This window comes from Gopherus evgoodei, chromosome 1, assembly GCF_007399415.2.
Source record: "Gopherus evgoodei ecotype Sinaloan lineage chromosome 1, rGopEvg1_v1.p, whole genome shotgun sequence".
NCBI classification, from domain to species: Eukaryota; Metazoa; Chordata; order Testudines; family Testudinidae; genus Gopherus; species Gopherus evgoodei.
The window spans coordinates 241548896-241575141 of record NC_044322.1 but is presented as its reverse complement, the minus strand read 5'-3'; the positions used below and the strand labels follow the sequence as shown (position 1 = coordinate 241575141).

At 41.6% G+C, this 26246-nt stretch overlaps 1 protein-coding gene across 5 annotated transcripts in view; it reads right to left on the bottom strand.

The window, feature by feature from the left end:
• CASC1 (cancer susceptibility 1) overlaps positions 1 to 26246 on the bottom strand; it is a 41794-nt gene that overhangs the window by 12084 nt on the left and 3464 nt on the right. For 2 of the 5 annotated variants that reach the window (XM_030541139.1, XM_030541158.1), the window contains exons 2-9: positions 22072 to 22162; positions 20723 to 20814; positions 17760 to 17861; positions 11178 to 11315; positions 7165 to 7311; positions 6506 to 6609; positions 5014 to 5284; positions 1698 to 1836 (exon numbers count right to left, since the gene is read on the bottom strand). In XM_030541139.1, the coding sequence (XP_030396999.1) occupies positions 1698 to 1836; positions 5014 to 5284; positions 6506 to 6609; positions 7165 to 7311; positions 11178 to 11315; positions 17760 to 17861; positions 20723 to 20814; positions 22072 to 22162 (1084 nt within the window). Of the gene's footprint in view, positions 1 to 1697; positions 1837 to 5013; positions 5285 to 6505; positions 6610 to 7164; positions 7312 to 11177; positions 11316 to 11770; positions 11832 to 17759; positions 17862 to 20722; positions 20815 to 22071; positions 22163 to 26246 lie in introns of those variants that run through there. The other 3 variants (XM_030541148.1, XM_030541174.1, XM_030541167.1) reach the window with 3 other exon arrangements.

Below are 26246 nucleotides of genomic sequence, written 5' to 3'. Positions count from 1 at the left end.
ATGGTGAATGTTTTTTAAAAGTTCTAAGCACTTAAAGAAAATAATATAGGATTTTCACCTTCTAATAATACTCATTTAGGTGGCTGGATGGTCACTAGCAATGTTCAAAAATGCATGAAAAATTTGTTATTAGGTATCATAATATAAGGAAGACAATTTATTACGAGGATCCACTTACTCTCTTCAATAACACAAGAAAAAATAACTGTACTATAAAACTTACTAAATAAAAGACAAGATTATCTCATTTTTAAAAAATATAAACAAACTAAAAATGTCAAGTGTGATGTGTTTCCAGGTCTTTTTTAGAGTGAGATGGGAAAGGGCTGCTAGTTTTATATGAATATTATATATGCTCATGTTATATATAGTATTTTAGTATACTGTGCGCATACAACAATTTAAGGCAGGGGTAGGCAACCTATGGCTCGAGTGCTAAAGGCGGCACACGGGCTGATTTTCAGTGGCTCTCACACTGCCCAGATCCTGGCCTCTAGTCCAGGGGGCCTCTGCATTTTCATTCAATTTTAAAGGAAGCTTTTTAAACATTTAAAAAATCTTATTCACTTTACATACAACAATAGTTTAGTTTAGTTATATATTATAGACTTATAGAAAGAGACCTTCTACAAACATTAAAATGTATTACTGGCACGCAAAACCTTAAATTAGCACGAATAAATGAAGACTCGGCACACCACTTCTGAAAGGTTGCCGACCCCTGATTTAAGCTCTGTGTATACTTAATAGTATACTAATCTATGTAGTAAATCCACTGTACTATTTACTACAACTTTGGCTTTCCTTTTTTTAATTAAAAAAATTTAAACTTCTTCTAAATGAAGCTAAATACTTGTTCTCCCAAGCTAAACCACTTAGATCTTTTTTATCACTTGTAAAAACATATTCAAGATACAGAAGACACTTTGCTCTTTACATATATTTTTCACACTAAAATGATGAAGAAAAAAGACCTTAAATAAATACAGATAATTATACCATTTCCTGGCACAGGTCTTAGTTAATATTAAGCCTGGGATTTTTAAAGGTGCTTAAGAGAGCTGACTGCCTAAAATCCACTCCTTGGAAAAATCCCAGGGGAAATACCTACCTGGGTCATCCCTAGATGTGAACCTGAAAGTTTGGTTGCTGGGGCAGCACCCACAGGAAAGCTCTTTTAAACAGGTAAAAGGCTCTATAGCTCAGATAATCATTGCTGCACAACACACAGTCATCTTGTTTTAGAAGAAAGTATAAGAAATAAATCAATGATTTTACTAAAGGATCTAAAAGTGTTGGCGAAACTGATGGCTGATTTATATGAGAAAAAAGACTACAACTGGCACTGGTTTCTTTCCTGGGATTATGGCCCTGATTCAGCTAAGTGCTTAAGCACCTTACTTAAGTATATGTTTAAGTAAGGAACTATTCCTGGGTTCCCAGTTATGCATAAGCTTCAATAACTGACAATCTCAGCCTAATTCAGAAACAAAGGAAGAACCATATTCACCTAAGACAGATACTAGCTAGAATCTCAAGACACCTGTATGTATTATATTTTATAAACATATAAAATGAGAGCAATATCTATGTCATCTTTGTTCTGTCCATGTAGGTGTTGGTGCTACATTATATACACTGGCTTTGTATGCTCCAATGTTTGCTTAGAGTAAAATCAGAAGTTTAAAAATACATACAATTATGCCAGACTGCATGTAAAACCTGAGTACCTCCTGAAATGGTGCTAACATTTTCTGATTTCTTATCAGATTCCTCTTCTAGCTTCTCATTTTCACCAGGATCGACTTTAGTGCTGTCTTTGAAAGAGATGGTACTCTAGTTCAAAAACAAAATGTAGTGTTTTTAGCATACAGTGAGAAAGGCGCAATTAAAAATGGTGTAGCTTCTCTGTGAAAATGAGAACCTCAGGAGAATGAGTAAGGTCCTCATCATGCAATGAGATATGCATGAAGCTCACTGGAGGAATGGGGCCATAGCGTAGGAATATCCAGAATGCATCATTATGGCACTTTTTTTTTTTTCCCCCCTAGCTGACAAAACCAGGTTTTGGTACAAAAACATTGTTTCAGGCAGTCTGGATTTTGTCAGAATAGGTAATCAGTTTTACATATTAATATATCAATAGAGAGAACACGTGTAATAATTAATTGCATTTCTATTTCAGCTTTCCTCCAAAAATCCCAAAGCACTTTTCAAATATTAATGAATTCACAGCACTGTGTGAACTAAGTATCACTAGCCTCATTTTTCTGATGAGAAAGCTAATGCAGGATGAGAGATAGGAACTGTAATAGAAACAAACATAGAACTCAGATATCTCGACTCTTTCGTTTGTACCTACGCTATGAGACTTTTCATACCTTTCATTGTTTTCACATAGTTATTGTACGTTATGGATTTTCATCCTAGATGCGCCCTCACCCCTGTTGTGCCAGACTTCTGAGAAGCAAAGCAATAGGGAAAGTAGCTGGGCACTCTCTGCATGTTTGTTCCCCCTCCGCTATGCAGAGCTAAAGTGCTTCTCCGTGTATACTGTGTGCGGGAATTGTGGCAAAAGGCAGCCTGCAGACTTGTATGGAATGCCTGCCCTGCAGGGGAACAGAGAGAGACCATGCAGCAGCAGAAAGAGGGACAGAACTAGAGAAAAAAATGGGGGAAGGAAAAAACTAAGGGCAAACAGAACTATAAAAGATATCCCAGGTGAGCAACCTGCATTCGGAGGAGTGGATCCCTGAGGTGGGAACAGGAAAAGAATGAACATTGGTGGAGACGGAACAAGACTTGGAAGAGAGAGGAGAAGAGTGGGAGAAAGAACAAGGTAAGGAGCTTAACCACGAATGAAAAGCAAAAGCCAGAAAAATACAGGAGAAAGGCAATAAGACAGATCAGATGTGTCAAGGTATAAAAGTATGGTTGCCAACCTTCCAGGATTGTCCTGGACTCTCCAGGAATTAAAGATTAATCTTCAATGAAAGATTATGTCATGTGATGAAACCTCCAGGAATATGTCGAACCAAAACTGGTAACCCTTTGTAAAGGAAGCAGGGAGTGGAGATGACCTGCCTTAGGCACTGCTCTGCCGCAATTGTGGTAGAGGGAGACACAACAAGGCCAGGAACCACTACTGTAAAAAAGATGTAAAAATGGTAGTTTACAGTTATTTATCTAGAAAATTTGGCAGCAGAATCAGAGTAATTTAGAACTGCCTGTTAACCTACAAGCCATAGAAGCTACTAAGAGCAAAAGAAGCCATTGTTCGACTATGGGATTTCACTTGGAAGAGATTCAGATTGATAGAGATGGTATTTTGCCAGCCTTCTAGTGGAAAAACCATCAACATGCAGAGACTAAAGACCCATTCCAGTCTAAAACCTACTCTGCACCCCTTCAAACTGTCCTGACAGCACTGGACTCCTCTATGTGGTTTGTGGGACATTGAATTTTCATGTGCTGTAATATATATACTGCTTACTGTATTTTTCACTCCATGCATCTGATGAAGTGAGTTTTAGCCCACGAAAGCTTATGTCCAAATAAATTTGTTAGTCTCTAAGGTGCCACAAGGACTCCTCACTGTTTTTGCTGATACAGACTAATACAGCTCTCACTCTGAAAACTGAATTTTCTGTAAACAGAATCAGTTCATTCTAATATATTTATTAACATTTTTGAATGACCTGATGTCTTACAATAGTATCTGGTATTATCCGTGCCCTAATCCCACTCCCATCCACATCAATCACAAATCTTCATTCCTACTACAACCTTCCATCAAAACAGTCATTTCTACTCTCTGATTGCTGGTCTTTCTTTTCTCCCTCCCCTATCTCTCAAGATCCATGGCAGTCCAACAGGTGTAGCAATCTGTGTGCTGTGCCCTAAGCTGAGGACAGTTACTTCAAATTCCTAAGAATCTGGACTTTCCCTCACTTGTGGTCTACGATGGATGGTGCAGCTAGATAGCCCCCAAAGATTTGTAAAATTGCAATTTGTTCATCTCACACCTTGTGTGGCTTCAGAGCTTGCCAGTCTTGGTAAACCCAACAGATCTCAAAAGCTGGGTGGTTGAGAAGATAACCAGAAATGAGAGGGACTATAGGGAAGGGAGAAGGCTTAGGATACTTTGGATAGTTTCAAGGAACAAGCCATGGCCTACTGGAGTGGGCAGAAGACTGGTTATATAAGTCTTTGTGGAATTGACACAAAAGGTTCAGTGTTTTTGGTATCTCACCCTACATCCTGCCACAGCAGTTAAGATTGACTGAGATGCTCTTGCTGTCAGGTCCTTGATTTGAATTCTGCAGGACTGCCGCAGAGCCTTCTCCAGTTGAGAGTCACTGTCTTTGTCATGTTCTAGTCTTGGGGGCCTGCCTGAGCTTGGGTTTGGTGACCTTCAGGATACAATGTATTTTTTATGTGATGTGGCATGTAGCTGATTTAGTTTGGTCTTGTTTTTTTGTTTAGTTGGTGGTGGCAACAGTGCTTATGGATAGTTTTGTCACTGTGGAGCTAAATTCTATATGGTGCACACAACAACAGAATTTGGCTCTATCTGGTTTTAGTTTTTGTATCTAAGTGCTTAGATACTACAGTTTAAAAGTGTTTTAAAAATTCACTATAGGACAAATCTTGAGATATTTAGCTCTTACTTTGTCCTCCTCAAGGAAAACTCTCGTTGACTTCAAGAAGAACTACATCTGGATAAACTTGAGTTAAGATCTCAGGATTTGCTCTCTTACCTTTTCCAGGTTTATCCATACTGAACTGCTAGTACTTTTGAGGTAGGCCCATTTTTAGTTATAATGAACTCAACTGCAAGACCTTTTCCAAAAAGGAGGAATTCTTTTATAAGGGGAATAAACATTTTAAGAACTTTTTTTTGTTTTCTAAGGCACAAGGGATTCATGTAAAGATCTGTTAAGGTGCTAATATTATGCACCTAGGCATTAGCTGACAGCACTGTCCATGCTGTACCTTTGGCATCTTTCTTACCTTTCTTCCATCAGATTCCTTTTCAATTACCAGGTCACTGTCTTCCCCACTCTTTTGTTCCTCTTCTTTTTCTTCTTTCATATCATAAAGCACAGTTAATTCTGGTTTGCTTTCTAGGGCTTGCATCTTTAAATGCTGTTTGGGAATGCGTTGTAGTGGGGAAATATGATCATAATGAGTGTGCAAGATGCGGACAGCAACATCACTTGTGGCCACTGTCTTTGGAAGATCAAATCCATTTTCTGCATCACAAAACATATGATTTTTGAATCTGTAAACAGAGAATTAAAACAAAAGAATTATCTAGTAAAGTCAGTATAATAATTTGTACATCACACTTCAATATTCCAGTACATTTATCACAGTAATACAGGCCCCTATGTTGCCTTTTACCATGTGTCACAGTTTGGGGAACAAAACTGGAAAAATGAGTTAGATGGTCATCACATGCTCACCCAGCACAGAGAGCTGCCACCAGCCTCTCCAAGATAGCTAAAACAGAATTAAAAGACTAGAGCTCTGCATGCAGTTAAGGAACCTGGCCAGGCAGAGAAGGGAAGGAGTCAGCTGTTCTATATAGCATCCTCACAGGTAAACTGGACCCATTTATTAGGCACATTTCTGCATAGGTTAATACAGCTGCTGTCTCTATTAAGTCCCTCTCCACGGTTTCCACAAACAAGATGAGGAGGCACTTAAGGTAAAGAGAGCCAAGCTAGGAGAACAAGAGCATCATCTGCCTCTGTACCACCATAGGAAAAGGACTAAAAGGCAAACAGAAGGAGATCAATTCTGTGTCAAATCAGATACCCAAGAACTTGGGCCTTATTCCCCCATGCATCTTTGGCCTGCCATAGTATGACTGGAGGTCCCATTTCTGACCAAGCAGACAGAGATCTGTTCAAATGAGAACTCTCCTTCTGCCCATTTTAATACAAGAAAATATTGGCTAGAATTATAAAATCTTCCACACATAAACCTCCATGTTTTGTGTAGGGACACTGGGTGAGATTCTGTGCTGGGCTTTAAAAGGTGCAGCATATTCTGTGCCCAATAGAAGGATGCTAACATAACATCAAGCCACTTTTATGCTCTCCTGATTCAAGGCTCCTTTGCCGCACATAGAATAATGTAAACTGTTCTGGGGGGCATAAGTTACAGAAGCCTCCCTAGGCTGCCTTATCTATAGGCTGCAGTGCTGTCCTAACACTCTAGAGTGCTGCAACCCTGCCCCAATATAGCCATCCTACCCCCAGCAGACCCCCTACACTACGGCTTGCAAGAGAGTCCTCAGAAGGCAGTCTTACAGCTGTCTTCCAGAGTTCCAGTGCTTGGCACACTCCCCACTTCCTCCAGGCAGTTGAGGGCCACTTGTGGAGTAAAGTGCTACTCAACATGAATAAGGGTTGTCAGAAACTGGCCCTGAGTCTTTATTCCATAGAGATGTACAAAGATAGAGCTAATTTGAAATAAGGTCACTTTTGTACTGTACCTTGCATTCTTCTTGAGGTTTCCCCAAATACAGAAAGTGATATTTTTATCTTTTATGACCACATCCATATTTCCACTGTCAGAATCTGCAAAAGTACTAGCCTTCTGCAAAAAACAAATCAGCATATTACTCTAAATTAAACTAGGATGGAGTTGATGTACTTGACACTGATGACAGAACTGCTATTGTCTTTGCACTAAGAACGATTAAAAAGTTGAGCAAACCATAAGTTCTTAGGATAGAACTGTCAGAGATTCTTTTAACAACTTAATATTTTGCATTTAATCACTAAATTTTTGTGTAATCAATGGTTACTGCTAATTTAAATCATGCTGACAGTTAAGGCCAGGATTTTCAAAGACCTCTTAATTCCCTTAGTGTCAAATCACAGTGCAACCCAGTTCCCACTGAACAGAACTTCCTTAGGTTAATTTAAAAATTCTAACCTCAGACACTGTGAAGGAGAAGGCCTCAGAAACATCAGTCCAGTACATGATTATGTTTGAGCTGGGGAAGTTTACACAATAGTCTGTATCACAGTGTAAAAAAAGTCACTTTTGCCAATTAACCTAATGTACAAAACTGTTACTTTCCCATTGCCCTTGATATTTCATGAATAACATTTGAAGACTAACAACTAAAATACAAAGTTTACTTACTTTAAGTAGGTGCTCTGTTGCTTCATTGTATTTCTGATGAAGAAGACTCTGCAATTCCAGAATTGACTCCTGGTACTGAACAATTACCTCTTCCATTAGCTCATTTGGCGGTGTGTCCAATAATAGAAAATTCAACTTCTCGATTAACTAAAAGACATTAAGTTTTCCAAATTAGTTTTACAATCAAATCATAGCAGTTTAATTTCCTTTTTTCAGGGATTAGAGTGGAAGAATGATTTCTGTTCTTTTGATTTCAGATATCATATATACGGTATCCTGTGCTTTGTTAAAATATGAGCTGAACTTGCTTCTTTTGCATATACACAAATATTGGTTACAGGAATTCTCTCTCTATTATACATCTAAAAAGAACATATGTGAAAAGAACGGTATTAAGGTTTCAAAATTAGGAAATGTCAGAATTAAGGTTGCTTGTGCAACCTTAATTTAGCCCCTTTGTACATACATATTATGATACAGTCTTTAATTATGTCATCCCATACTATTATTTTCACAGGATCCCTCCTGCATTCAGTGCAGGACTGACTTACTGAGCAAGAAAAATTTCAGGGCACAGAAACTCTGCTTGAGACAGGAGTTACACTTCTGTTTCTTTGGTCTGTTTGTTCCAGGTTTTCATAAAAAAATATTTATTATTTTTTAAACTCATCACAGCTATGACAGGGACATCCAGTAGGATCTGAAACAAGTGCTACACAGCTAATAAGAGATTTTTGGTTGGCTCATAACGTAGTGCTGTCTACAGACAACAAAGTTTCTGGCCTGAGGCTTAGCAATTCCAGACATCATTTTATATGTGTGGATGCTGGCATGACAACTCCACTAACTGGAGTGATTAGCCATGAATTTAAGCAATATCTTTCTCTAGAAGTTCTATAATTCTATTTTGGAGATCTATGTTTTGAACATGAACCAAGACTCTTACACCTCAGACTAGAGGAGATTCAAAGTAAAATGTATTTGCTTAGTTTCCTGGAAATAGAATACTGGGATATACTCCGAGTTCCCTGTTTTCACATTAGAGGTCCCATCATAACAAAAATAGATTTTTTATATTGGTGATGTTGGTGCTAATTTTGTAAATTATGCTATTTTTGTAAGTGAAAATTTTGAATTTGTGTGAGTATGATGCCGTACAACTCCAGCCATCAGAAGAACATTGACAGTTATAAGGCTTCTTCACATGAATTTTCCTTATTCTTGGAGACTGAATGTGCTTTATTGAATGCCATTTGCTTATAATCAAATCTATTTTGTCACCTGAACTATAATGCGCACCTACAGATGTCCATTATAATCTGAATTCTCCCCTAATTTAAACTGTCATATCTCAAGAATGATTTATCCATTTCCCCTCTCACAGAAGAACACACATGAGAAATTTCAAGCATACCATGTTTTGACAAAGTCTGTAGTGTGGGGAGGGGGTTGGTCAAAATCAGGATTTTAATGGAAAGCTATGCTTATAGCCTTAATTCTGGACAAAGTTCTCTTCTGCTAAAAGTAATCTCAAATTTTAATTTAAAAAATGGAATAGGAACAAATATGTCAACAAAATTTTAATCTACAGGATAAACCAAAATTGGAAGTTTAGATAAATGCCCCAATGACACAGTTGCTTGCAATAAGATGATGATATTTAGCACATCTAACAAACTAACACTACTCTATCCTGATGTAACAATGCTTGCCCGAGATTAAATGTCAAATGTTTATTAGATATTGCTGTATTAGCAAAGTCATCCCTTAATATTGTATTTGTTAGTCTGATGTTTACTGTAAACTAATTTGAATCTATTTGATATGATCTTTCATATTCTTCTCTCATCTGTAAATTACACTCATTAATGTCAACAGAAATTACATGCACACAGGGAGAGAAGCATCTAGATCCCTTTGTTTGTACTATTATGATCATCTACATCAATCAGTTATTCATTCATTCTACAGAAATGTCACTACTTTGGGGAAATATTAACAAACCTATTTAACACATAACCACAGTAATTTAAGATTACCAGAAGATGTCAGTAACCACAGTAGAGGCAGCACACCACATTTACTATTGCTGTATATTCAAACTTCCAGTATCAGTGCCTCAGAAATCAATCCTGAAATGCAACAGGCTACCTAAAAGATGCATTGTTGAAGGAAGTTGGAGGCCAGGAATTAAAATAGAAGTAAAAAAGTGGTGAGCTCAAGTCAACCCATTTCAAACTACATTCCTAATACTAAAGTAGCTGAACGATCCTCCAAAATGATCAGCAGTAAATGGCGAAATCTTAGCATTCAGAGTGTCACCATGTCTTCAGTGTGATATTGGTGGTCATTGATAGTGGTCATTGATATAAATACAGAAGTTCTTGCTTCTTTTAGAACAATTGTTTCAGGAAGTCTATCTGTATATGCACAGGGCTAGAAAATTTGTAATTTTTTAAATGAAAGCTTAAATTCTCTAGAAAATGAAGGGGCCATTAGAGAACTTCTGGTATGGCATATATTGGTATACTAGCTCATTGTCTGGCTATGCCAAAAGAATGACAGGAAACATTAGATACAGATTTAATCAGGCCGCAACTTCATTATCAAACAGATGTCTGGGATTAACCCAGCGGATAAAATCTGCAGTGCAGGTGAAAAATTTATGTCCCTCCAGCACATCCACTGCCAGGCTCCTCCAATTCCAGCCATTATTATTATTATTTTGAAGGGGTTCCACCAGCTCCCCCCCTTTTCATAGAGGTCCCTCCAGCAATTCCCTTGAGGAGGCCTTACCAATTCCAGAGTGAATGAGGGGAGGGGCCAGGCCCAGGCTGACCTTTTTAAACCCCTCATTCCTAGGTGGTGAGTCATCCACCGCACTGACAGCTCTTCCAGCAGTTTTATGTCTCCCATCCTACCCCAAGCCAGAAAGCACTACCCTCTTCTCCCAGCCAGCCAGACAAACCAGCCCCCCTTGCTTAAAGTGCAGGGTGGTGAATCTGATCACACTACAAGTCAAATACTGTGAGTGGTTATAATGAAGGTCTAGATCGGGGTGGGCAAACTTTTTGGCCAGAGGGCCACATCTGGGTGGGGAAATTGCATGCAGGGCCATGAATGTAGGGCTGGGGCAGGGGGTTGGGGTACACAGGATGGAGTGTGGGAGAGGGTGCACTGTGCAGGAAGAGGCCCAGGGCAAGGGGTTGGGGTGAAGAAGGGATGCGGGGTGGAGCAGGGGGCTCAGAGAAGGGGGTTGGGGTGCAGGAGGAGGTACAGACTGTAGGAGGGGGCTCAGGGCAGTGGTGCAGGCAGGGGTGTGGAGTGCAGCAGGGGACTCAGGGCAAGGGGTTGGAGTGCAGGAGGGAGTGCGACAGGGGGCTCAGGGCAGGGGGTTGGGGTGCAGGAGGGGGTACGGAACTATGGGGGTGCCAATCCTGCAGGCCAGATCCAAAGCCCTGACAGGCCGGATCCAGTCCGCAGCTGTAGTTTGCCCATCCCTGGTCCACATGATTACATGCTTCTGAGTATAAGCAATTTGTTCCAAAGGTGAAGAAGGCATTTGAGTTGCTCATACCATGTAAAACAATGCTAGATTGACTAGATGAATGGTAGGAATGGAGGCTCCTTTACATTGAAGCTTCTACAGATGGCATGAGCAGCAATGTTCAGATCTGGAGCGTGATGAAACTTTCATCAATTTGGGAGGGTGTCTGGATCCAGAATTTTGACTGGATCCATCTCTACAAACATTATATATATGAACTCCTGAAAGGCAGAATACTAGAGTTTTTGGATCAATGGTCTTATGTTTCTTGTTTCCTAATAAAAAAATTATAATGAAGGAAAGCAAAGACAGCATATCAGAGGAAGACCAACACACAAAAATTGCTTATGATTCAGATGATGATCAATTACAGGCAAAGAACCAAACAAAGGGGCATACAGGATCATTTTGAGGTTTGTAAGCTATTGGTAACCAAGAACCTTAAGAATATCATTTTAACACTTACATTTAGCACTTGGTTTCCTTTCTTGATCACAAACTCAATATCCTCATTTTTATTTTCTTGCCACAAGCTCATGAAAGTATTAATTTCTTGGGGCACAGCTGGATCAGGACTCCCATCACATTGCATGTAATGCTCCCACTAAAGAGATTTTTTAAAAAGAAAAGTAAATCCAAAAGTTTTAGGTACAAACACCTCAAAACTTCATAATTACAATACAAGAGTAGGAGGGTTCTGAGAGAGACGTGTGTGTAGTCCAGTGATAAACACACAACTGAGGATGTGTCAACACTTGTAGCTGAAAGAGGGATACTTGTGATCATTCTCATAGAGCTAGTGCACAAAAGTTTAGCATATCTGCAGTAGCAGCAGGAGAAGCTAGTCACCCTGAATACAAATCCATCCTGATCACATGGTTACATACTTGGGCAGCTAGCCCAATATTCTGGCCATGCTACTGCAGCTACACTATTATTTTCAGCACACTAGCTCAACAACAGCTAGTGCAAGTATGTCTCCTTGAGCTGGGAATGACACTCTCAATCCCAAGTGTAGACAGAGCCTGAGTCCTAAACCCAGTTTCATTCATCACTCACTGTCTGACCTTCAGTCTTGGTTCACTCTGTGACCTCAACATCTCTATCTCAGTTTCCCCATCTGTAAAATAAGGATCATAATAAAACCTGTCTCATTATCTAATTAATCCTCACAGCACACAGTATTTGTTAAGTACCTTAAAGATTTATAATGGAGTTTCTAAAAGCACTAAGCATGGCTGTACTCCCACTGAAATCAATGGTCAAATTCCCGCTGACTTTAAAGGGAGCAAAAATAAGTCAATGTGGAGGACTTTTGAAAATCCCATCTGTACATTTAATAAGTGTTAAATATTAACAACAGTATCCAATCACAAAATAATTCCACTATTTTTACAATTTTGAATAAATGTGCTTGATTATAAAGTGTGAGGATTGAGAACATTAAATAGAGCCAGGTACTACAGAGGAGACAGTTCTGGCTCCATAGATATGTTTGAGCTAAATTATGCTCTTAAAGCAGGGATTCAAACTTTTTATTATAGCAAAGAGAGTTATATTTTAGTGTAACAAAGAAAGCATATGCTCTCCAAAATTAAAACACTTTTTCTTTGAGTACTGAATGACTTTTCTGAGAATTTATAAGTACATCCATTAATTTGTTTACAAGTTAAAATTAATAAAAAATGAGACCTTTCAGAAATTTAGCATTTAGCATTAGATTTTTCTTTGGGCTGAATATTCTTCATAACAAAATAAAGCAAACTCTTCATACTTCCTGTAAAGTAAAACTCACTAAAACTGTGGGCATAGGTGATATTTGAATAATTTTTTAAAGATTAATGGTCACATTTTATCATCATTTTTCATAAGTGAAAGTTATTCCTTCAGCACAGGCGGAAGAATAATCTTAAGACAATTCTATAAAAAACCACCCTCTTTCAAAATGACTGGTAATTCCTATTGTTCTTAGGGGTACTAAAGCAACAAGTTGCCTTCAGTAAAAAAAAAATCTAATGCATCTTTAAAATTCAGTTTAACCTAAATTGGAAACATAAATATGCAAACAATTTAACAATAATCATCTGGGCATTACATGATGTCCTATAGGATGGAACTGTAGATTTTTAACTTTGTATTTCCATCCCTTAACATATCAGACTTAAATAGAAACATTAAGGCCATGGCTACACTAGAGAGTTGCAGCGCTGGTGAGGGGGTTACAGCGCTGCAACTTAGGATGTGGCCACACTTGCAAAGCACGGCCAGCGCTGCAACTCCCTGGTTGCAGTGCTGGTTGTACACCCGGTCGAGCCTCGGGTGTAGGGATTCCAGCACTGGTCAGCAAGTGTGGACGCCCACCAGCGCTTTTATTGACCTCTGGGGTATAAGGAGGTATCCCAGCATACCTTAGAAGCCTCTCTGGTAATCATGCACACTACACTGCCCTGGGCTCAGCTGACCCCACCTTTAAATGCCCTGGGAATTTTAAAAATCCCCTTCCTGTTTGCTCAGCCAGGTGTGGAGTGCAATCAATCATTCAATCAATCAGCGACCATGCCTCCACGCCCCAGATGAGCCCCAGCATGGAACAGTTCCGAGCTGCAGGACCTCATCAGTGTTTCGGGTGAGGAAGCTGTGCAAGAACAGCTGCGCTCCAGCCGGAGAAATTATGATACCTATGGGCAGATATCACAGTCCTTGCTGAGAAGGGGCCATGAACAGGACGCGTTGCAGTGCAGGGTCAAAATAAAAGAGCTGAGGAGTGCTTACTGCAAAGCCCGTGAGGGAAATCGCCGCTCAGGAGCTGCCCCCACAACCTGCCGTTTTTACAAGGAGCTGGATGCCATACTTGGGTGTGACCCCACTGCCAATCCTAGGAGCACGATGGAGAGTTCAGAGCAGGGAGAAGTGGGGGAGGGTGTAGAGGAAGCCGAGAGTGAGGCTACTGGGGTGGAGGGAGACACCCCGGAGTCCCAGGAGGCATGCAGCCAGGAGCTCTTCTCAAGCCAGGAGGAGGCTAGCCAGTCGCAGCAGCTGGAAGTTGCTGGTGAGGAAGAAGCTGAGGAGCGTGCTTGGGGTAAGCAGATTTTTATGTTTTGGGAGAGGACGGTTGGGGTTATGGCTGCCTGCATGCATGCCTAAACGTGGAATAGCCCATTGATTTGCTCTATCATGTCTCTGTAATCTGCCTCGGTAATCTCTTGAAAAGTTGCAGCCAGAGCGTGGCCAATGTGCTTTCGCAAGTTTATAGGGAGAGCCACCGTGGTCCTTGTCCCGGTCAGGCTAACTCGTCCGATCCACTTTGCAGCGAGGGGTGGGGGGACCATGGCTGCACACAGACAAGCTGCATAGGGGCCAGGGCGGAATCCACATTGCTGTAAAAGACCCTCCCTCTCTTCCCAGGTAACACGCAGCAGTGATATATCTGACTGTAGAAAACCCTGTTGAGAATTTAGGGATACTTTAGTGCAGGGCGCCAGGTTCGCGGTCCCCCCCAGCCCTGCGGTGCGTTCTGGTCTCCCCACCCCCTTCCAGCACGTAGCCAGCCCCGCGGTGCGCTCCGGTTTCCCCCTCCTCCTTTCCAGCAGGCAGCCAGCCCCGCGGTGTGTTCCGGTCTCCCCACCCCCTTCCAGCACGTAGCCAGCCCCGCGGTGTGCTCCGGTCTCCTCCCCTCCCCTTTCCAGCAGGCAGCCAGCCCCGTGGTGCGTTCCGGTCTCCCCACACCCTTCCAGCACGTAGCCAGCCCCGCGGTGTGCTCCGGTCTCCCCCCCTCCCCTTTCCAGCAGGCAGCCAGCCCCGCGGTGCATTACGGTCTCCCCCCTCCCCTTTCCAGCAGGCAGCCAGCCCCGTGGTGCGCTCCGGTCTCCCCCCCTCCTTTCCAGCAGGCAGCCAGCCCCGCGGTGTGCTCCGGTCTCCCCCCCCAACTTTCCAGCAGGCAGCCAGCCCCGCGGTGCACTCCGGTCTCTCCCCCCACCTTTCCAGCAGGCAGCCAGCCCAGCTGTGCGTTTCCCCCCCCCTCACCAGCAGGCCGGCAGTTACGCGGACCGCCCCCCCCCCCGCCAGCAGCTCGCCACCTTTCTGTTCACTACTGTCCCCTGTGCAGGACACCAGCTACCTCCTGTACCCAGTGCAGATAAACCCCAGTGACCCATCGTTCAATTCCCCCTCCCAGGTGCAGTCGGGGCAGAAACACTCACCCCATTGCTCGCCATGCCTTCGCTTCCCTGGCCTCTCTGTGTTATGTTAGGTATGTGGGAAGGATGCTACAAAAAGTCTAAAAATTCCTTCACTGTCTGATAATAAACAATGTAGCCTCTGTGTATTACATGTTTCTATCTATGTTTTTTTTAGTGACCTTGACTAATGCAGCCGGATCACCGGCCTCACGTCGCTTGCAGAACTTGAGAAAAAATCCGCGAAAATCAAAAGAAGAATTGATCAAAGCAGTTATGATTCACTACAACAGAGAAAGTAGGAAGACGCAGGAATGGAGAGAGAAAATGTATGAGTGGAGGCAAACAGAAAGCAGGAGAAAGGAATTGGCTACCAAAAAAACCTCAAAGCACCTGATAAGCCTCCTGGCTCGCCAAACTGACTCTTTCGAGTCTCTCGTAGCCATGCAGGCAGATCTGTACCGTGGTAACCCACACCCCTCCCAAAGCTCTCTTTCTTCTTCCCCAGTATTTGCACAAAACACCTTTCTCCAGCAGCTAGTTTCTTATTACCCCCAGCTGCCCCCAACACCTGTACGATCACCTACCAGCCCTGATAACTACAATTCTTACCCTGTGCACTCCATCCCCATTACTCTGCAGCATAGTAATCCTGAAGTGCAGCAGACATTGAACAGTAATCCAGACAGGACACATTCAAACCTCTGAATGTACAGTCCACCACCCTAACCCCCCTGCCCTTTTATGTACTGTACTTTGAATAAAGGATTTTATGGCTTTTACAATACGTATTATTATTGCAGTAAGTGGTAAATATTGTACCCCAAGGTAGAAAGGAGCACAGCAAAGGCACCAAACATTACTGTTGGCTCTCAGCATCAAATTGCTCCCTTAAGGCATCCCTAATCCTTGAAGCCCTTTCCTGGGCCTCTCTAGTAGGCCTGCTCTCTGGCTGTGCAAATTCATCCTCTAGGCGTCGAACCTCGGAGGTCCATTCCTCACTGAATCTTTCACCCTTCCCTTCACAAATATTATGGAGGGTACAGCACGCGGATATAATAGCGGAGATGCTGCTTTCCCCCAAATCTAGCTTCCCATAAAGACACCTCCAGCGCCCTTTCAAACAGCCAAAAGCACACTCCACAGTCATTCTGCACCGGCTCAGCCTGTAGTTGAACCAGTCCTTGCTCCTGTCAAGCTTCCCTGTATACGGTTTCATGAGCCATGGCATTAAGGGGTAAGCGGGGTCTCCAAGGATCACAGTGAGCATTTCGACGTCCCCTACTGTGATCTTGCGGTCTGGGAAAAAAGTCCCGGCCCTCAGCTTCCTGAACAGGGCACTGTTCCGAAAGATGCGTGCATCATGCACCTTTCCAGGCCATCCTGAGTAAATGTCAGTGAAACGCCCATGGTGATCCACAAGCGCTTGCAGAACCACGGAGAAATACCCCTTGCGATTCACGTACTCTGATGCCAGGTGGGGTGCGGACAGAATAGGAATATGCGTCCCATCTATTGCCCCTCCACAGTTAGGGAAACCCATTTGTGCAAAGCCATCCACAATGTCCTGCACGTTCCCAAGAGTCACAGTTCTTCTTAGCAGGGTGCGATTAATGGCTGTGCAAACTTGCATCAGCACCATTCCAACGGTAGACTTTCCCACTCCAAACTGGTTCGCCACCGATCGGTAGCTGTCTGGAGTTGCCAGCTTCCAGATTGCAATAGCCACCCGCTTCTCCACTGGCAGGGCAGCTCTCAATCTCGTGTCCCTGCGCCGCAGGGTAGGGGCGAGCTCAGCACACAGTGACGTGAAAGTGGCTTTTCTCATCCGAAAGTTCTGCAGCCACTGCTCGTCATCCCATGCTTGCAGGACGATGTGATCCCACCACTGAGTGCTGGTTTCCCGAGCCCAAAGGTGGCGTTCCACGGTGCTAAGCACGTCTGTTACTGCCACAAGCAATTGAGTGTCTTGAGCGTCAGGCGTTTCAATATCATCGTCTGACTCCTCACTGTCACTCTCACTTTGCAGCTGAAGGAATAGCTCCACTGCCATGCGTGATGTGCTGGCAACATTCATCAGCAAGATCCTCAGCAGCTCAGGCTCCATTTGTAACAGAAATCTCAGAAATCGCGCTGCAGACTCACAATGCCGCCAAACTGCTCAGAATGTGTAGCAAAGCACCACGGGGCGTTGGAACAGGAAGCGGAAAGACCCGCACACTTCCTTCCCCTTCCCACAAGCCACAGCGCCAAAATGGGACGAGGTGCTTTGTGGGATAGCTGCCCACAATGCACCACTCCCAACAGCGCTGCAAGTGCTGCAAATGTGGCCACACTGCAGCGCTGGTAGCTGTCAGTGTGGCCACACTGCAGCGCTGGCCCTACACAGCTGTACGAACACAGCTGTAACTACCAGCGCTGCAAAACTGTAAGTGTAGCCATGGCCTAACTCTGAATTTCCTGGTTATAGAATGCTTATCTGAGGGATATTTGCAACATCTTTGTAATGTAATTTACCCTAAATTACTGATCTATACTCTCAGCCTAAAAACTGCATTTTAATGTAGTTTTTATCTGGCAGTAGTATATAACTCAGATGTTATGGTGTTTTCTACCTATAATTTTGCCATTGTATCTCAAAATCCTGACTTCCATCAACCCTAACTCACCTGAGCAGATATTACCCACTGTCCAAACTCCTTAGAAGTTTTTTTGATTAATGTAGTGTTTTTCGTTTAAAACTAGAATGAGCAAAGCACTAGACAATAAAGAAACAATCTTGTAATAGAGGAGAGAAGCAGAAGATCATTTAAAAGTCTCTTCTTTGTCAAACTTCTATACTACTACATGGATATTTTAGAAAGCAAGCTTACCTTAGCATGTGCTCTATAATCTGCTTTCCATTGCCTTGCCCACAAGAAGTTCTCTTCTAATGAATGGAGTTCTGCAAGTTCAGTCCCTCTCCGCTCTTGATCCTGTTAGTATATGATCAGGTACATGAATTTACTATTCAGTTTTAGTTTTTATAAATTATTTTATAGTAAAGAAAACTCACATTGCACTCCATATGATGTTACGAAAATATGCTAATGAGTGTGAATATAAGGTAACTGGAATATGCTTCATGCAAAAGGTCTCTTGAAAGGTTTCATTAGAAAGTTTATAATCTACTGAGTGTGTTCATCCTATTTGCATGACTGTATCATTCTTGTATTTGAAACTAGGAATATAAAATATAACTCTGAGGTCCTATTGTGATTGTGCAAAGTGTGGGCCATTAACGGTGGTTTAAAATCTTGATGGCTCCCATCAACTAGGACAATTGTCTGTAGATGGCTCTGTTTACTTGCAAGCCTTCCTGTGAGTCAGGCCGAGAAGAATGAAGGGGATTGGTCCTACTTCGAGCAGGGGGTTGAACTAGATGACCTCCTGAGGTCCCTTCCAACCCTGATATTCTATGATTCTAAGGCTTGGGGTCTCACAGGACATGTGACCATGTCACCTGGAACTGGAATCCATCTTAAACCTGGTGCTTTTCCATTTAGAAGGAAGGGTGGGGACCCAAAGAGACAAAAAGTTTCCTGCCTTGTGCCAAAGGTATATAAGGAGGTGAAACACAACAAGGGGGCTGCAGTCATGAGAAATCCCCAAGCTACCACCTGAGCTGGAAAAAGGACTGTACCGGGAGAAAGGATTGGGCCCCGACTAGAAAAGAATCTAATCTGTGAAAGAAGCTTATTGGAACATCTCTGAGAGTGACATTTCATCTGTCATCAGTTTCTTACTGTATTAGGCTTAGACTTGCGTGTTTTTGTTTTATTTTGCTTGGTAATTTACTTTGTTCTGTCTGTTATTACTTGGAATCACTTTAATTCTACTTTTTATATTCAATAAAATCACTTTTGCTTATTACTGAACCCAGAGTCAGTGACTAATTCCTGGGGGACCAAACAGCTGTGCATCTCTCTCTATCAGTGTTACAGAGGGAGAACAATTTATGAGTTTACCTTGTATAAGCTTTATACAGAGTAAAATGGATTTATTTGGAGTTTGGATCCCAATGGAAACTGGGTGTCTGGGTGCTAGAGACAGGAACACTTCTTAAGCTGTTTTCAGTTAAGTCTGCAGCTTGTGGGGGACGTGGTTCAGACCTGGGTCTGTGTTTGCAGCAGGCTAGTGTGTTTGGCTCAACAAGACAGGGTACTGGAGTTCCAAGCTGGCAGGGAAAATGGGCTCAGAGGTAGTCTTAGCACATCAGGTGGCAGTCCCAAGGGAGTCTTTTGTGACCCAACCTGTCACAATAATATCTTGAATTTTTATGGCACATTACATCCAGGAGATTGCAGTAAATTAGCAATGTTTTATCATAGAGAATCTCTATGTGCTGGTGATGTGATAAATTGCTGAGCCACATAATAAATGACTCCGACCCTTGAGCACAGCCCCATCTGCTTCCCTGCACAGGCTGTCTGTCTGTCTGCACAGGTTTCGCTGAAAGGGCTCTGTCTGGCAAAGGGTCCGTGCTCCTGGGGTCTAGCCTCCCCATTCACAGAGTCTCTGCCAACATCCCTAGTTACATTCACAAGGGGTATTTCTTGCAGGTGAGTACTGATTATTATTATTATCAGGAGGAGGGGTGGGGCGGGGTGCAAAGAAAATAGTCCCTTAATTTTTAAATACAATGTTGGCAACTCTAGTAGAAGAGTGCATGGCACATCCATCAGCTTTAAAGAGATATGTGATTATCACTGAATCCAAGAGCACCCCTCCACTCCTGCTTTCCAAAGGAACACACTGCAGTTGCCTCTGGTAGGTTCCAAGATATCAAACCTTAGAACTGTGACATTTTAGTGCATGGAAATTTGTTTGGGGCAATTTTTAGAGGTTTTTAAAATGTACTGGTTCATCGCTTTGTTTTCCTCAGAGCCCTAGCTAATTTTGGGTTCACAACAATGAAGGCAATCTAGCTTTACAGATGATGGGGTATGAAAAAAAAGACCAATTAAAAATGTTAAACTTGCTAAAACAGGTCTAAAAAAAATTCTGATAAATGTGCTATACACAAAATACATAGCAGTGTGTTTTTATTGGCACCAGTTTGGGTTGGCTTATGTAATTCGCCTACAGTTTCACAATTCAGAGCAAGTCATCCCGAATTCCTGCCAGTAAAACTTTATACTACATCACATACATGCATACACATCAATACAACAATTTTACACCTGCACTAAAATGCAGCCATTTCTAGAATGAAATACCACAATTCATAACAGCCCAAAGCAATACTACATACAGTTTAGGAGCAAAAATGAATATGTCTAATAGAATATACATGTGGAATTGAAGAAAATTAAGAACCGTTTACACAGATTGGAATTTGGACAGGACAGAGGTTACAGCTCTACTCATACAAAGAATACCAAGAGGATTTTAATTATCAGAAGTAGGCAACACTGAGCTTTTACATCTTCTTTTACCAAATAAGCACTTCTTTATACTATACCGTGTGATTACTGGCTTAGAGGATACAGTGGCACATACCAAGTCTTTAGCATCATTTTCTTAAGCACCTTTGGCTTTCCTTGGAAGTCACTCATTTAGCTACTGACCCAGTTCATTGCCCAACTGTACTTAACTTGTGGCTCTTACATTTTGCAGTGGTATGGCTAGAGTTTTCATTATTTGTTTTGATCCAAGAATACTGGAAAGCTGCCCCCGCCCAGGAAATGGAGAGAAATTCCCACATTTTCATAACAAATCAACGATTTGGCATACAGTTTAGAAACTGACTATTGCAATTTGCAATAGCTATTTATTATGATGGCTGCAAACTAACTTTTGCTTCAAGTCTTTCCCTCTCCTCTCGCACAATTCTCTCCTTTTCGAGTCTTTCTGCTTCTTCTTGTTCAGCTCGTAAACGAGCTTCCTCTGAAGAATGAGAAATCTATTATCAGCAATGCAAGTACATCCTGCTTAATAAAAACAGATATATTATTTAAAAAACTAGCTAGCAGATCAATACTTTTATTTCAAAATAACTAATAACTGGTGATAGCAAGGGTTCAGTCTACATTGTCTATTATGGGTTCAATCCATAACGTCTGGAAGCAGTGCCAGATAAAGCAAATCCACATCCCTATGCACACAGATCTCCCCACGGCCTTACTTCCCGTTGGAGTTGTGGGGGCAGATGTGCCATTCCTACAATTCCAGAGAAGCAGAGACAGAGTCATTTTTCCCCTCAATGGAAAGTAGCAGGAATCCTTTCCTCCCGCACCCACACATTAAGAGGCAGAGGTGGCAGCCAGAGGCCCCCCAGTACTCATTACAGTAGCTATAATATATATGATTTGGTGGTCTGGGCCTGCTTTGCTCATCTCCTCTTGTCACATACATTATCCTCTGCTAAGGTGATGTTGACAGGTTCCCCAAGCTCTTGGAGTTAGTAACCCATTGAGATGCATGGGATTGTCTGCATGTCTCAATGTTATTTTATCAAGGTCTCTGTAGCTTCAGACAGGTGTCATTACATAAGCTAAACTATAATCACATTTCAATATTGACCTTCTTAGCCACAGGGCTAAAAATAGGGTTTTTTTGATAAGCCTATACTATCTATGCTTTAATCCATTCCTGTTTGCAAAACTGTCCTAACATTAATATGGAGCATCTGTTGCTGTCTGAATACATTGATCAATACTCTGTTAAGCTCAAAGTCAGCATACTCTGTTGATCTACTTTGAGAAAAGTCCTAGTCATTGAACTTCTCATTCCTCCTGATTACTAAATGTGGAGAAGAGGAAATATCTGTTCCCCTATCTCTCTACCCACTTGTTCTTGACTTGGCTGGGAGAGTACCAGAAGAGGAGAGAAAAAAAAATTGCAATGCTCTACCCAACCCTCATACACTTTCCAAGCATAGCAGGGGGGAGGAATAACTAGTGGAAAGAGTAGGTAGAAAAGGAGGTTGAACATAGTGAGGGATATATGTGGGGTCTCAAAAAATAACTTTGTTTAAGGCCTTCCAAAACATTAACACCAGCCTTGAGAACAGAGAAATACAAGTAAATCATCCTACTGAGATGAAACAGAATTTAGATATAATTAATTATCATAATTTGCACTTTACCTATTTAATTAGTGATTTGGTATAATCACACTTCCTGTAAGTGAAACGCACTGTACCTTCCTCTATCAATCTTCTATCTTCTTCTTCTTTCTGTAATCTCAGTCGTTCAGCTTTGCTAAGTTTCTTTTTACCTCCACTTCCGCCAGACTTAACATGGGCAATAAATTAAAAGAGATTAAACGTCAACATTAATTTTACATATTTTATTTCTCTAATATAGCATTTCAAAGTATATTTTCAGTTTATATGTAGAACTTCTGTGTTCAAAAGATAACAGAAGAACAGGATATTATGTCAGTAAAAGAAACAAATTCTTCTTGTAACCCACAAAAATAGCTGAATGTTTAAACCAGCCCTATCCTCAGGGAAATGTGGTTAGCAAGACTAATGAAGTGAGTTCATTTAAAAGTTGGATTTTTGTTTTGTACTAAAATATCATTCACATGACAGAACAAAAGATGTTTTCACTTTTGAAAGCAAGCAGAAAGAATGTTGATTTAAAGAATACACAGATAAGACAAAGTCACAGGAACAGCCCTTTAACATAACAGCACAATTAAGAGATGATTAAAGCAGGGAATTTATATATTTGTTGCAACTTTCACCAGTTTCTCCACTGACATAAGAATATTCATATAAGTAAGAAAAGTAGAGCTACACATATTGGGCCAAATTCTCCTTAATCAACTTGAACCAACATAACATGGGAAAATCTGTCCCATAATATACACTATATTAGAAAAAAAATCTATGTATTGTAATGATTAACTGGGAAGTTAACTACATACTAGGGACCAGATGCTACTGGTGGCTCATCATATAAGATCTCTGCAACATATATATGTGTTAAGGGCCTGAGAGCAGCCTGAAGACTTAATTGAGAAGCCACTGGGATTCTCCTGCCCTCCAAAAGATAGGTTCCCCCGAGCCCTGTTTTCCCTTTTTTTTCCGGCAGAGTTCACAAAAGGGATTGTTTAACCCATACTGTGAGGAATAAGCAAAATCACCACACAATACCATCTAAAATAAATAGATTTAAAAGGAAAAATATTAAACTATTAATATATTAACTAAAATAGCCTATGCTCTTGATTCTCCTCATATGTAGATCAAATTCTATCCTTTAGACTAGAACAGGTAGAATAGAATTCGAGATAGAATTTGATCTAGTAACTATACATACGAGGAGGATCAAGAGCACAGACTATTGTGGTTAATCCATTAGTTAATGAATAAATAAATACATTTGTTAATGTATTAGTTAATTAATAATTTAGATAATACATCAGTTTTTATTCAATGTTTATTCAGACAAGGTTCTCATTGACTGCAATCATATGACAGCCCTATGCATAATACAATACAACTTGGTTCTATATAACATTTTTCATACATGTATCTAAAAATGTTTTACGGAATCCAAATAATAATTACAAAGTTAACACATAAATAATAGTAGAGGAGGGAGAGATTACAAGGGAGAAGAGAGATTTTCATAAAAGATTGTAAGTTATTACTTATATTGTATAAACAAGCTACAAGCAGAGTCCTCACTCAGGATAAAGGCCATGCTGTGCTAGATGCTGAACAAACATTCATGAAGGTATGTGATATATAACATAGATAGAGCTGATGAGTTAGCAGTATAAAGGAAGGCTGTTTTAGATGGCCAAAGTTGAAAAGAAGGCGGCGGCTCTTGCAGTAGTAATGGCCAGAACATGATAGAACAGAGAGGGCTAGTATTAGACCAGGGGTGGCCAACCTGAGCCTGCAAAGGAGCCAGAATTTACCAATGTACATTGCCAAAGAGCCACAGTAAAACGTTAGCAGCCCCCCCATCACTCCCCCACTGCCAGCGCCTCCTGCTCACCAGCAGCCTCGCCTATTCCTTCCCTCCCCACACCTCCTGATCAGCTGTTTCATGGTGTGCAGGAGGCTCAGGGATGTGGGGGAGGAAGAGGAATGAAGACATGGCAGGCTCAGGGGAGGAGGCAGGAAGAGGTGGAGTGGGGGCAGGGCCTGTAGCAGAGCCAGGGTTGAGCAGTGAGCACCCTCTGGCACATTGGAATGTTGGCACCTGTAGCTCCAGCCCCGGAGTTGGTGCCTATACAAGAAGCCGCACATTAACTTCTGAAGAGCCACATGTGGCTCCGGAGACACAGGTTGGCCATCCTGTATTAGATCAAGAGGGGAGATGAAGAGAAGGAGAATGAGCCATGAGATTAAAAAAAAAAATCCAAGGAAGATAATTTTGTACTGAATTACACAATTAGCACAGAGCCAGCAGAGTTGTTTGTTGTGACACATTACATACATTTTTCTTTGTGTAAGTTAGAAGATAAGCAGTGGTATTCCACAAATGCTGTAGTCGGCAGTACTGGGACTTGGAGAAACCAAAGAGAAGAGAGTTACAGTAATTAAAGAAAAAGATGATTTTACTATGGACAAGGATTTCCACAGAGGTAGAATAAGACAGCATTGTGCAGACAGTGATAGATTTGCAGATGCAGAAGATATGGGAGAAGAGTTCAGAGTTAAGCTTGCATCCAAACTTATGGACAACAGACAAAAAGAAACATCCAAGTCAAGGAAGATGTCTGAGTTGCATTTAATGATGTACCTTCCGATTGACCAAAAGATGCATCTTTGTCTCTGAGACACTTAGCTAAAGGCAGATGAGATTAAATGGAGGAGACATGGTGACATGCAGAGTTGAATAACACCAGCATAAAAGTGAGAGCTAGGATGTAAAGGTAGCGATAGGGAACGTGATTTTCCACTATCTTGCCACTTGCACCTATATAGACTGAGTGGGGAGTTCATGTAACATGTTATCATTCCAGAATAGAAAAATTTTACAGCTATTTTGCAAAGATGTAAATGATTCCATGAAATGCAAGGCAATAAAGAATCAGGTGCAGGACAACCAAAAGGAAGGTGGGGAGAAAGGAGAACCCCAAACTCTTGTAAATAAATAGTGTGATATAATGGAAGCCTTCTCATTACATACTTTTGTCCCATTTTGGTAGTAGTGATATTTTTGGTAAATATTATCTTAGACAAACCATTTTTATGAAGAGTTTTCAGATTATCCAGGAGGACCCTTTTCATTCAATATTAAAATATGTGTTTTGAATTCTGTTATTTCCAAGGTGATTAGCATGTTTTCAGCTAACAGAAATATCAGGGAAGCTATTCTGTTCTGTATTGCCAGCCAAAATGACAAAATGTTTTGAACCTTGTATGGCAAAAAACAAATGAAAACTTAAAGCAAATGTATGAACAAACTTAGTTACAAGACTTTTTGAAACTTGAACAAAACATTAGGACAAATTTACTGCTGCAAAAAGAGATGGGAACTCTACTGATGATAATGTAGTTATGACTAGGGTTCCGTGTCTGCCACGGAGGTCACAGAAGTCACGGATTCCGTGACTTTCCACAACCTCCATGACTTCTGCAATGGCCAGTGTGACTGACCCCAGGACTACTCAAGCAGCTTGCTCCAGAGCCAGGGGCTCCGGTTGCCTGGGGAACAGCCACACCAGCCGCTGCTCCAGTGGCCTCCAGTAGCAGTCCCAGGGCAGTCGGCTGGAGCAGCAACAGTCTGTGGCCTCCAGCAGCATTCCCTGGCAGGCCAGAGTAGCCATGGTTTGTGGCCCCCCAGGCAGCTGGTGCCGCTGGCCCTGGGGGCTCCCACCCCAGCAGTGGGCCCCCACAGATGTCCCTCTCCAAGCAGCACCCTCCCCAACAAGATTTAATCACAGGTATTTTTAGTATAAATCATGGACAAGTCATGGGCCGTGAATTTTTGTTTACTGCCCATGACCTGTCCATGACTTTTACTAAAAATACCTGTGACTAAATTGCAGTCTTAGTTATGACTGAAAGCAAGAGTAAATCCCATCACGTGTTACTCAAATATTCATCTGCAAAGTTCTGCCACAATGAGATCTGTAGATACAGACAAGAAAGGTTTACTCATTAGTTTGACTCCAGGATGAAGGCCTTAGGAAATTAAAGCTGAAATAATTTTATACGTCTAACTTACTTTTTACCATATATTGTTGACTTTTCTCTCTCTCTCTCAGCATGGAAGATGAAAACAGATTAGTCAGTTTCACTTGTTTACAATCATATTCTAATCGATTTTCTTTTCAGATTCTCATGCCTTAGTCCAGTGTTGCAATGTGTGACCTATCAAATGCTACAGGAGAACGTTTGTATTTTG